The 13,324-nt window shown below is 51.6% G+C and overlaps 3 protein-coding genes across 3 annotated transcripts; 2 read left to right on the plus strand and 1 right to left on the minus strand.

The window, feature by feature from the left end:
• Window positions 1-431: 431 nt before the first annotated feature.
• On the minus strand, window positions 432-7,564 carry ftmA (nonribosomal peptide synthetase ftmA; the record flags this gene model as incomplete). Its single annotated transcript, XM_058458336.1, has 2 exons — window positions 432-2,844; window positions 2,904-7,564. 2 exons carry the CDS (start codon window positions 7,562-7,564, stop codon window positions 432-434), a joined length of 7,074 nt encoding a protein of 2,357 aa, XP_058324558.1.
• A 2,773-nt stretch (window positions 7,565-10,337) lies between these two features.
• On the plus strand, window positions 10,338-11,963 carry N7508_000252 (sugar porter family MFS transporter; the record flags this gene model as incomplete). The annotated part of the gene is made up of 1 exon (XM_058458337.1): window positions 10,338-11,963. One exon carries the CDS (start codon window positions 10,338-10,340, stop codon window positions 11,961-11,963), a length of 1,626 nt encoding a protein of 541 aa, XP_058324559.1.
• An 877-nt stretch (window positions 11,964-12,840) lies between these two features.
• On the plus strand, window positions 12,841-13,020 carry N7508_000253 (uncharacterized protein; the record flags this gene model as incomplete). Its single annotated transcript, XM_058458338.1, has 1 exon — window positions 12,841-13,020. The coding sequence occupies one exon, from the start codon at window positions 12,841-12,843 to the stop codon at window positions 13,018-13,020; it is 180 nt and encodes a 59-aa protein (XP_058324560.1).
• Window positions 13,021-13,324: the final 304 nt, after the last annotated feature.

Raw genomic sequence — 13,324 nt, forward strand, 5'->3', positions numbered from 1 at the left:
GCGGAGTGACCACGGTAGAAGTGCTCGATTTATTACAAGGAGATCTATGTAAAGTGAATTTCGTGGCATTTCTCATGACAGACATGATCTAACGATATATCCTTTCTAATGATCACTAGATTGATGTCTGCTGTGTAAGGTATCTTGCCTGGATGCGGCATGAATCTCAACACACCCCCTCAGCATTGGACCCTTGCCATTCGCGTAGATCTTATGCTATGCTCATCATTAGTAAACCGGTGTCCAAGCAGTCTTCATGAATTTAGCACTGACAGTGATCATTCTGGTCGGGAATCTATCGCGAGGCCCACCACCCTCTCTTTTTGTTTCACTAGCGTCAGAATTCGGTAAAAATGGACTATTTCATCTAATACTAGGCTTGTGTCACAACAAATACCCTCTCAAATTGTAGGTAATTGACTACGTACTATCTACCTCAAGCATGTCATCCCTTCAATAGCATACAAATAACGATCCAGCTTTGTCAGAATATCATTAATCATTGTGCAAACTTCACACGCCATAGAAATGGCCTGGTCATGAGTCATCCTCTGTGCCGAGGAGTGAATATCAATTCTTACCCCGGATGGAGTATCGGTAGAGCAAATCCACACCTCCGATCCGGGCGAGAGCCCGCCCACCAGTTTGAGAGTCGAAGCCTTGTCTCCTAGTCTCAACGCTAGGCTATGATTAGCCGTCTGGTGCTGCACAATATACCCAAACTCCGCCGAAGACGGCCAATCTGTGCAGTGCGAGACGATCATACGAAAATCCACAGATTCGGAACCCAGGCTCCGGGAATGCTGGACTTGGGCATGGAGGAGGTAGTCTCGGGCGGTCATAGACGCACGAGGCTGTACCCTGAACGGAATATAGTTATTACAAGCGCCCATAACTCGGTCGATGTCGGGGAGTGGCAGACTACGCCCATCGACGGTCTGGCCGACAACGATATCAGGTCGATGGAGCTGTCGAGCGAGGACTAAAGAGGCAGCAGCTTTCACGACGGTGGGTAAGGTTACAGAAGGTGGGAGCCCTGCTGGTAAAGCTAGATCACAGGTTCCTGTGACCAAGTGGTTGGCCAAAGTGAGATCGAGGGGAGACGAGGCAAGGGAAGAGCCCGCCAGGTACTCCTGCCAAAAGGCCCGGTGCTGTTCTTGATCCGAATGCCGTGCCCGTTGTTCAAGGTACCGATCGAAAGAAGTATCCGCAATATTCTTTTCATTTTTGTATACTAATTCGAGATCGCGGACCAGAATTGGAATGGAAGTGGCATCATACTGGGCGTGGGCAAGACGAATGACGAGTCGCTGCTTTGTACGTGTGGGATTGGATACCAGGGTAAAACGGGTCGCGACTCCCGCTGAAACAACAGAAACAGCCTGTTCCGAATGGCAAAGTGATTCACAAAAGGTGTCTAACTGGTTATGGGTCGTAACTACCCGCAGAGGGAGATCAATATCTTCCGTTAGAGTCAACTGGAAGACCTCCTCGCGGTATTTAGTAAAGACAACCCGCAACGCACTGTGAGCACGGACAAGTGCCCTACAGGCATCTCGAAGTCTATTCTCACTGAGTTCACCTTGGAATGGAAACTGGAAATTGAACCATGGGTACCGCGAGATGAGTGTTGATTGTGCTTCTGTAGCTGGCCGCGCGCTGGTCACGTTTCCTGCCAGGGACAGGATTCCTTGCTGTTGCAGGGAGCTGAGATGTTGCTGGAAATCCACCGATGTGAGGGTAGATGGCTGAACTTGAGCGGATAATACAAGTTTCTCTTCATCGGGCCTGACTTCCTGCAACGACAGTGCAAGAGATGACAACGAGCTGTTCGGCATCAGGACGTCCGCCACTGTGAAGCCAAACCCGGCACGTCTAGCCGTGGCTACCATTCGCATGGTGACGATTGAATCACCGCCAATAATCAGGAAGTTGTCTTCTACCCCAATGGATTCCTTGGTCGTGCCCAGGAGATCAGCCCACATGGCTTGCAGCAGTCGCTCAGCATCGCTGGAGACTGGAGTCTTCGCTAGCGGCGCTGCCCGATAATTCTGGAGCTCCTCGGAGGAAAGCGATAGGACAGCTGACCGTAGGCTACGACGGTCAAGTTTTCCCGTCACGGTACTCGGCATCGCCTGGACTGGGATGAATATGGACGGGATCATGTAGGATGGAAGAAGTCCTCCGAGGTGCCTCTGCACCTCGGTCGTACTGTGGCGAAATTCCTGGCAGACCGAGTTCAAGATACCATTGGCGTCACGTCCTTTGGGGTCGTCAAAGTCGAATTTTATATAAGCCACCAGTGTTGCTGCGATGTTGCCGTCAATATCCAGAGAGACTATATCGGCGGCTACGCTGTTGGCCCCAGGGAACCCACGAAGTGTGTTAGTTTCCACTTCTCCCAGGTCGATCAGTTGGCCGTGCAGCTTCATGCACGTGCCCTGACGCCCTATATATCGAATGGTTCCATCATCCTGGTACTGCACGAGATCTCCCGTCCGATAGAGACCAGAGGATGGCTCCAGAGGCATTCTCTGTCTCCATGCCGGGGGCTCTATAAATGAAGCTGCCGTGACATCCGGAAGGTTGAAATATCCTGCGGCCAGAAAAGGCCCTTCCAGCAGCAGCTCTCCGATGGCCCCGATGGCAGCCAACCGTGACGTGTCAGTGGGCATTGTCACCCAGCCGACACCACCGAAAATTGACCCAATCACCCCCTGCTTCCATCCCGTCGGCGGAATGGTTCCAACACCACATATGGTGGCTTCTGCGGGACCGTATCCATTGATCAGCGTGCGACCACGGGCCCAAGCGTCGAAGTTTTCGCGGGTGACGGCTTCCCCCCTAGGACCAAAGTCGACAGGCATGGGACTTCCGAGGGATGCAAAGTCTGCACAGCTGACGGGGTGAGAAACGTCCAGTTCACCTGGAATCGGCAGATCGCCTCGGCAAGCGCGTTTGTACGTTCGAATTCCGACGGAACGCAGAGGATTGCTCCCGCTGCCAGTGTAGTGAAGATCTCGTATATACTGACATCAAACGCGTACGAGGAGAAATGGAGCACCCGCGAATCAGCTCCAACATTCATCGGTACACTATGGTACTTAATACTGGAGGCCAAGGTGCTGTGCGGCATGACAATGCCTTTGGGACGACCAGTACTGCCGGAGGTGAACAGAATGAAGGCAGGTGCAGCAGGAGAAACTGGTGAATCAGGGAGGCACGGAGTCTGGGGCAGAATATCTGTAAGTGCTGGATCGAGACAAACCTCGATTGGTGTGAGACCGCTTGTTAATGCCGCCGTCGTCTGGCTGTTGACTACGACTTGAACGGAAGTTTCTTTGAGGATATCGTGGATTCTCTGGCGCGGATGATGCAAGTCTAGGAGGATACACGTACCCCCGGCGAACAGGACGGCCAGAATGGCGACAACGCTCCATTTACTCCGCTCTAGACAGATCCCTACTGAAGAACCTGGGCGCACGTCCAGCAATCTAAGTCGGTAGGCCAGGGAGGAGGACAATCCGGCTAAATCTGAATATGTCAATGACCCATCCCAGGCACATACAGCTGTGGCTCGTGGTTGATCGAGACACCGACTTAGGAACAGGTAGTTCAAGGACCTGGGTTCCGCCGGAGGTATCTGAGAATTCCACTGTCGGAGCTGAGCCAAGTCATCCAGAGATGCCAAGTTCACTGCTTCTATCTGCTGCGCAGGCTGCTGCATGATCTGACGCAGAATGTGCGTAAACTGACACAGCATCCGGCACATTGCATTCGGTGAGACGACATGGGAATCGAACGCGGTATCAATAGTCATACTGGTCCTGTCTACGCTGGGTAGGAAGGACAGCATCATCGCGAACTCACAGAAGGTTGTATAATCCAGTCTGGTATGAACGGACCCTTGGACGGCGTCAAAAAGATATGTATGGTCTGTTTCCTCCGGGCGCTGGATTATGAGTTGACTTTGGAACTGGCAGGCTCTCGTTCCATCCTCGCAACTCCTGGCGATCCATGGCAACCCGGCCTGTTCGTACGGAATCATGGAAGCCAGCGTCTTTTGTACCTGGTCCAACGCGGTTACTATCGAGGTTTCAGACTGCAATCGAACACGCAATGGAAGGGTCGTGATTGTTGGTCCGACTATGGCCTCAATGGCTGGCACAGAGGCATTGCGTCCACTCAGGGTCGCGCCATACACCACATCGGGTGAATCAGTATAGTGAGCGATCAGCAATGCCCACGCAAGGTAGATATAAGTAGGAAGGGTATGAGACGTTTGCTTGTCTACGCAAAGCCCATCGATCTGATGTTGGAGGGACTGCGTGGCCGAAGGCCGGTAATTGCTGGCTGGAAGCTCAGGAAAGACCGTGGCATCCAGTTTCGACAGCTGGGTGGCCCAGAACTCCTCCACGCCCTGAATATGCCGGGTGTATTGAATGAAAGGATAGAAATGCTGCTTCTCTAGCAGGTGACCCTGATACGCGGCTTCTACCTGTTGTCGAACGAGACGTAGCGTCCAGTCATCGGACACAGCGTGGTGACTCGTCAATACCAGCTCATGATCCTTCTCTTTATGAAGGTATTGAACCAATGGTTGCCCGACCAGCTCCGTGGATACTGGGGTTTCCAGAACTGGACCGGTATGTTCTCGCCATGCAAAGGTGTCGACAACGACTTGAAAAAGCCCATGCGAGCTTTGGATGATCCGTGTGCGTAGGATGGGATTCTTGTCAGCCGTGTCCTTCCACGCATGTTTGAGCTTAGAGATATCAATGCCGAGAGGGATTCGGAAAACAATATTTCCGGTGTACATGCCAGGGCGCTGTAACGAGGATGCGAACATGCTCTCTTGCAGCGGCGTGCACGGATAGATGTCTTCAATTTGGGACCGTTGCACACTGCATTGTTCCTGCGCCAGCCTAAGAACATCGCCCTGCACAGAGGTCTCCACCAGACTGAACGGCTCATAGACAGGCTCGGGCGAAGATGCGATATTCATCGCCTTTTCCGCCTGGTCGGCGATACTGACCTTAGCGAGAACATCCTGCATCTGAACCGTCAGTCCCGCCTTTCTTGCAGAACCGACCAGCCGAATGGCCTGGACGGAATCGCCACCAAGGCGCAAAAAGGTATCGTCCATGCCAATGGCGGCGGGCTGGATTTGGAGGATATCAGCATACACTTGACGAAGTGTCCGTTCACTCGAAGTGATAGGAGCCCGTTTCTCTGTTTTAGAGCACGCAAAGGCGTAAAGATCTCTTTGCGACATCGCCGCTGCGGTGTCTCTCAAAAGACGTCGGTCAATTTTGCCAGATACTGCCTTAGGTAAATGACTCAAGGGAATCCACAGATTGGGAACCATGTACCGGGGAAGACGGCTGTGTAGCTGCTCCTGTATGGCTTTGAAACTCTCCAGGTCAGACGCATTCGGTGCTAGAAAGATCGAGTCAGTCGCCTCGGCAGGTAAAGGCCCATCGAGGACGATAAATGCGATGAGCCTCTGGTAGTCGTCGGACGTGTTGACCTTCTCCACGACAACTTCAGTGCTGGTGGCCACAAAGTCGTTGACGTGATGTTCGACATCGGCGACCTCGATTCGCTGCCCTCGAATTTTGAATTGTCCGTCATTGCGACCGATGATATGAATAGCTCCTGTCTGATCCTGGGACGCTAAATCCCCCGTCCGGTAAATCCGATGCTGGTACCGCCCCTTTCGCAGCCGTCGAAGCCACGCCGGAGGGTCCACAAAGGCCTTGCGAGTAGCTCCACTATTGTTCAAATATCCCCGGCCCACGATCGGGCCCTCAAGAAGTAACTCGCCAACCTCGTCCCATTCCATCGGCTTCTCCATATCGTCAGGGTCGACAATCCACGCAACCGCCCCCGTAGTCTTGCCAATGTTCTGCACCGGATGTCTGGGCCGGACACGATGATGGATTGTCGCATTCACAGAGCACTCAGTAGGCCCGTATGCATTCATCAAGCGCATCCCGAGCGCGCTATAAATGGTCCTGTCTGACTTGCGCATCGGCTCGCCGCCTAGTAACAAAGTGGGCCGTTCTTCGATATTCGCCCAGGGGACTATTCGAGCAAAGGAGGGAGGGAGGCCTACGTGGGTGAGACGGAAGGTCTTCAGGGCCTCTTCGAACAACACCACGTCATTTCGTTGAGCCTCGCTCGGTACGCAGAGACACGCTCCAGCCATCAACGTGCTTAACGTCTCCAGGATACTCACATCGAACGCGTAGGAAGCGAACTGCAGGAGGCGAGACCTGTCGTTGATCTGGAAGGCCTGTGTATGGGACTGAGCGCTTGAGCAGTAAGCCTGGTGTTCAATCACGACTCCCTTTGGCTTCCCTGTGGAACCTGACGTAAAAGCGACATAGAGCGCATTGCCTGGCTGGACCAGCGACATCTCCCGAGGGGCACGGCTTGATCGGCATGCTTGATACAAATTCTCTATGACCAAAAGACCTCCCAGCTTCCGACAACGCGCTGCTTGGGCTTCAGACGACAATATAAATGGACTTCGGAGATCATCGCAGATCTGCTGCAGGCGAGGCAAAGGATGGTCCGGGCTCAGTAGACTAAATGCCCCACCAGTTTTGATGACGGCGAGGATTGCCACCGTTGTCCATTTGGACTTTTCCATGCAGATGGGAACAAAGCGCTCTAGTCCTATCCCCAAGAGCCTCAGTGCGCGTGCCAGCAGATCGGTAATCTCGTCCAGCTCTCGGTATGTGAGGGAGCCGTCCCATGCGTCAACTGCCAGGGAGTCTGGGGATTTCCGACGTTGGCCTTGGATTACTTCATGCACGCAAATCTCCCAGAATGGTGGAACATCTGGGATGGACGCCGTAGGTGAGGTGGGCAGAAAACCCCCTACTGCATCCAGTAGCCGCAATCGTGGATGACTGAGCGATTCAACGAGGAGGTGCAAGAAGTTCTCGACGAAGCTTTGCGTTCGGCGAGCCCCATCTTCTCCTGGGGGGTCGATACATATACGAAAGGACAAAAGGCCTTGTTCCAGGGTACAATGCAGAACGGTTGTGGGGACGAGCTCATCCGTATGTCCAGCAGATTTGAGCTGTTGCATCCATTTCGGAGATTTTCCATCTGCGTTGTGCTCTTCGAGTATAACGATGTGACGAATCGCGGCTCCGCTCATGACATTCCGGTGTTGGTGATGCCGCTGAACCTCTTCATGCAGATCATGCTCCAAGGTATGTAAATTCCGGGATATTGATGATTCCAGGTCGAAGTCAGGCTCCATTGGTACGAGGCAGTCGGCCAGATTGTCTGTTTCGCGGATGGGAGTAAGCTGGGTCTTTGCATCAATCCCAATGATACCACACCCAGTGTAGTTTCGGAGGTCTCCGTGAGACGCGGCCGCACAGAGCATGAGGAGTGCAGGGGAAACATCCTTTGGCCTCAAACCGAGGGTGCCGAAGTCAAAGGTGCTTTCCATCCAGCAGCAATATTCGATCGGGGATGGTGCTGGGCATGCTTCTTTTGCGTGGACAGGAGATGCTTTATCGATTGCCTGGATATCGTGCATTGTTTGGCAACGTCAAGTCTTCCGCCAGATGTGATCGCTGAATGTATGTTTGTGAATATTAGGTTCTGACCGTGGGGGCCTCAATCTCTCTGAGCACTGAAATATACATACATGCGTGTACCTCGGTCCCTTATGTTCCTTGTTAAACCTTTTGATTGAATACTATCTTTCGTTCTCCGGGTGCATTGGAGGAGGCTGTGAGGTCTGGCGTGCGCACCTAAACTGAGAGTGACCCGCAATCGCTGCCACATTCTCTCATTATTATTCATTAATTTTGTTGACTCACCCACAGTATTCATTGGGTGGCACTCATTTAGCGTATCTTTCCGGAATTGGGGCTCATATATAGTGCAGCAATACCCCGTGCGTCTATCAACTTAATTCTGGAGAACCACGCGTAAACTATTATTACTACCAACACCAGAGTATTCACGATGGCTATTAATTAAAGATTAGGGGGTAGTGTCTAGATTGGATGTTCAAGATCTGAAGTCTATAAAAAAGGTCTTGATAATAGTGCTGAGCTCCATAACAGTCGCCAACCTCCTTCTTCTAGTTTCTCAACCGGTAAGTACCGGCTACTATTTACGGAGTATTCCCTACCACTTTTATACAAAGGGTAGGTTTCCCGACTCCATGTCACGGCACCATACATGAGCGCCATCCGATAGATTATCCAGGCGTCTTTACGCCATGGAGGCAGTGAAGATCCCCTTCCTTCACTCGTTTTAGCCTTCTGTACTATTCAATAGTTTCCTGTCATGCCCACTGTAAATTTGGCCCCCGTACGCCACCGCGGCGGGAGTTGACGGCGTAGAGCTTCATGGAGCACAAAAGTTCCTGGCCGAGAAATTATTTAAAAAAGATGCTAGCATCATGAATGACCTCGCTCGCGCTGGAAGTGAACACAGCGGTTGCGATGACTGGATGAATACTCACAGGGTCGAGTGGTCTACTAGATAGCAAGCACTGACGGCACTAAGGTACTAAGGTACTAATGAGTACTCTGTACCGAGTACATTATTATACATTGATATATCGCGTCTACATTCCAAAGTGGGGGATCCAGCCTGGCGAACCTTCCGGCCCCCGGGGGTACGGACTCACAATCATATGAGGTGGTGGTTGCTGGACAGCTCCTGATGGGAAGCCGTACATGATGGAACCAGTCTTCAATTGCTCCCAGCCATGTGTAGTAACCAGAGACCTTTCGGGTTGTTTTGTTTTGGATGATTCCGGCCCAATTTGGTCAATTTTCTTGCGTTTTTGTTTTCTCATTCCTGATTTATTCATCCATGTTTTTTTTCTACTCCGTGATTCGGTCGGAATTCGTTTTCCCGCCTCGACGCAAGAATTAGAGCCACCAGGCATCTGAAACGTCCGATCAATGGATCGGAGGACTATAGCTTCCGCGGAAGTCGGGCTGTGCTCGGTCCCGACTGGTTCCACGGGGCAGATGAAAATGGAGATTGAAGTCTTGGAGTAGTTCGCGTATTTCGCTTCGCCTAGTTGACGACACGTTGCATTTGGGGCGTGGAGATGAATCCTTCGACCTCTAATGCGAGTCAGAACCTATCTATTCCGGTGGGCCAAGGCGTCCTTTGCGGAGTTGCAAAGGCCATTGCGATCGGTGACGTAGTGTTAGCGCGGTGCCCATCCCCAACATCGGAGGTCGGAGATTATCTGGAGGACTGGAGTGGTCAGAAAAGAAGCAGAATCTGCGTCAGTTGTAGCGGCTAGGGCTGAGGGGACCGCCAAGAGGCACGCGCCCTGTTCCCGCTTGGAGCGCGCCAGGGAGTGCGATTGAATGCAATTGGCCCTCAGACATCTGAAGAAGTGGACCACTGTCCGGCTGTCGGCATCGGGGCCAGCGTCACCAGGGCCGAGGCGAAGACGGCGGATGAAGGGGGAGGAAGAGGGCAACTGAGGCGAGTTTCATGAGATATTCAACAGTAGAACTCGACCCTGGCTCCGAGGGTCACTTGATTCTCGAAGGATATACCATGGGGGATGAGGCACTCTCAGTGGCTCATCTAGGGCAAGAGAAAGGCTTTTCAGCCCCATTGGCCCTCCTGTCTCCCCCCGTGTTTCCCCGTGGAGGCCGTGGAGGGTCGGGCGAGATTCCTCTCTCGGGAGCCGAAGTGATCCACCATCAAGGATTAGACAATAATCCTAGGCAGTACTCCGTCATCAGTTTCTCTTTTGCAGTTCATGTAGTATTCTATTTGATTAATTTGATTCATATGACTAATAGTTCGTAACTTCGGTCTTTTCCATTCGGATAATCTCTTTGAGCCCAATAGAACAGAACAAACCTAACTTGCCATCAGGCCTCGGCCATCCCGAATCTCCCCCGGATTTTCAGCCCTACTCCTACCATCCGCCACACACGGGTGATTCTCCTGGGCAAGAGCTTCTTCGCCCTTGGCGATGGGCCAATCCTTGGCGGCCGAAGCCGAAAAAGTCCTAGCCGGGGAAAGTTCAATCTTGGCGGCAGCTGAGGTACTGTAGGCAAGGCTGCCGAGAGGGCCGAAGATGGCCAAACGCCCACATCCATGCGAAGTGGAGTCATGGTAGTAGCGCTTGGCGGGATCAACCGATGGAACTCAGTGGGGCCGGGGCCCCTGATGCCCGCAGACGTAGGAAGCAGACCTATACTTCTGAAAAGGGTACAAAGGCGTTGCCCACCCCCAGAGTCCGTATCTCTTCTTTCTTCGTCGTTTCAGTATCTCCTTATCCGCCCTCGTTTATTAGGGGCACGCGTCACATCGATATGTGGACAACCAACTCCGGCCTCCGGGGCAAGAAGCTCCACTGGGCCATCACCTTCACCTCCGTCGTCGGTTTCTCCCTATTCGGCTATGACCAGGGTCTGATGTCCGGTATTCTACAAGGCACATCCTTCGTCAAACAGTTCCCTGTCCTCAATAAAGACCTTCCTGGTAACGACGCGGATCATGTCTCTGTCTTGCAGGGTGCCGTCAACTCCTGCTACGAACTAGGATGTTTCTTCGGTGCTATCTTCACTCTCTGCTTCGGTCAGCGAACCGGCCGTACTCCTTTACTGGTTGCCGGTGGTGCTCTGATGGTGGTCGGTACGGTCCTTTCTACTGCTGCCTATGGCGAGTCCTGGGGTCTAGGTCAATTTGTGATTGGTCGTGTAGTCTCCGGTCTTGGAAACGGTATGGACACTGCCACTATCCCGGTCTGGCAGTCTGAGTGTTCCAAGGCCCACAACCGCGGTTTCCTTGTTTGTTTCGAGGGTGCCATTATTGCTGTTGGTACCTTTATTGCCTACTGGATCGATTTTGGTTTATCCTACACCGAATCCTCTGTCCAGTGGCGATTCCCTGTCGCCTTCCAGATCTTGTTTGCTATCTTTGTTATTATTGGTGCTCTTATGCTGCCTGAGTCTCCTCGTTGGTTTATTATGCAGGGAAAGGATCAGGAGGCTCTCTATGTTATGGCCCAGCTTAATGATAGCACCGAGGATGCTGAGGATGTCCTGCGTGATTTCAACTTGATGAAGGCTGACATGAAGGCTGCCGAGGCCCAGGAATCTAACAGCAGCTGGAAGACCCTCTTCACATTTGGCAAGACCCAAGAGTTCCAGCGTATGATGATTGGTTGCTCTGGCCAATTCTTCCAACAATTTACTGGCTGTAACGCAGCGATCTACTACTCTACTCTCCTTTTTGAAAATAACCTTCATATGGAACATAAGATGGCTATGATTATTGGTGGTGTTTTCGCCACTGTCTATGCCATTGCCACTATTCCTTCCTTTGTCATGGTTGAGAAGGTTGGCCGTCGCAACTTATTCCTACTTGGTTTCCTTGGTCAAGGTCTTTCTTTTATCATCACTATGGGTTGCCTGATCGACGAGAATACCCAAAATGCCAAGGGTGCCGCCGTCGGTATCTTTCTGTTTATCTGCTTTTTCGCCTTCACTACACTGCCTCTGCCTTGGATCTACCCTCCCGAGATCAATCCTCTTCGCACCCGTACCAAGGCAGCTGCCGCTTCCACTTGCACCAACTGGATTAACAACTTCGCTGTTGTCATGTTCACCCCTGTCTTCGCCAACCAGAGCCCTTGGGGTATCTACCTATTCTTCGCCCTGGTCAACTTTACCGCCATTCCCTTCGCCTACTTCTTCTACGTTGAAACCGCCGGTCGTGATTTGGAAGAGGTTGATGTCATCTTTGCCAAGGCTCACATTGAGAAGAAGTGGCCCTTCCAGGTCGCCAAGCAGCTGCCTAAGCTCACCATTGAACAGATCAACGAGATGCAGGCCGAGCTTGGCCTGACTACCACCGACCACCATGCAACTGAGTCCGAGAAGGTTGAGATGGCTACTAGTAGCGGAGAGAGCGAGGACAAGCATGCTTCGGGTTAATTTTGTGAATGGACAAAATGTGATACTGCAAATAGTTCAATGACTGAGACATAAATCATTGCAGCATCCGCTTCCAAAGGCCCGACCGTTGGCGCAATGCATGCACTTCCTAGCAACCTGGACATATGTACCCATTGAAAACCTATCCAGCCAAAATAATATGAAGCGATTATCACTCACTGTCCAGTGACAGAGAACCCTATCATAGCTTAATTGAAATCCGTGCCCGCCTCTGTATCGATCAATATTAACCAGATGCTCTTTGAGGGGGGGAGTGATTCAGGGTACCACGGCTCAGTTAGTCGCGTATAGAGAACCGCAGGCTCCAGAGATTCATAGCTACGACTGCATAGAATGACCACGGTAAGGCACAGTACGCGTTAATAATGCAGATATTTGTCAAACACATATGGGAAGTCTGTTCGTGCAATCACAGTTAATGACAACGGCCTTCTCACGGAAGTGTCCACGGATCCCGAAGAAGACGATATGATCTTCATTGGATATAGTGCCTTCTCACTCTGCCCATATCTTGCATAAAGTCCTACAATCTACTTCTCGCAACCTCAAGAAGATGATCGGCTTGGACCAGGTATCGACCTCGTATTGATGAGGATACGAACGCCACATTCAATTTCAACCCTACAGAAAAGCCTCGACGATTCCTTGGATGAGATGAACCTACTTGCCAAAGTACCCTCATATTGTGTAGTGCCACTTAATCAAATTTCCTCGAAGACGTGCAGTCTGGGTTAATCAGATTCACAACAAAGTTTATTAGAACGCCAGCAGATGCCGACGTGGAAAGCCTTTCACGTTTGAAACATTAAAACAAATCACGCAGCTATTTGATTTCCCGAGTCTAGAAGTTGGAATCATGCATCGGGATATCGCGCCCCGGAATTTGCTCATCGATCCCAAAACAAACAAGAACCTCCTCTCCGATTTCGATTACGCCGCGAACGGGAAGGACGGGCTACTAGCTAGTCGAGACGATTTCTATGGCGTTATCTCCACACTAACTGATCACAAGCGACACACATTATACGAGTACTGATCATGGGGATCGAAATATAGAAATGGTGCAGAAAATGGAGTGGAAATGTCACTGCGAACTAGACGCCGATGTGTCAAACTTTCGCGGATTCTTGAATATATGAAGAGCAATCAAACAGACAACACCATGGAGAGATACCTCTATGCGCCTAGACGGCTTATATGGCCGGATCTTCCTACTCCCGATTATATTGTGCTCTTTAAACTTGGTTGGACCGCAGAAGGGGAAACTGCTTCGCAAATTGGCCAGCGGTCAGGGCGGATTGCATAAGAAGGGAGGAATATTGCTTTCGGTGGGAGTAGCC

This window comes from Penicillium antarcticum (genome assembly GCF_028974205.1).
Source record: "Penicillium antarcticum strain IBT 31339 chromosome Unknown utg000001l_segment0_segment0, whole genome shotgun sequence".
Classification (NCBI taxonomy): Eukaryota; Fungi; Ascomycota; class Eurotiomycetes; order Eurotiales; family Aspergillaceae; genus Penicillium; species Penicillium antarcticum.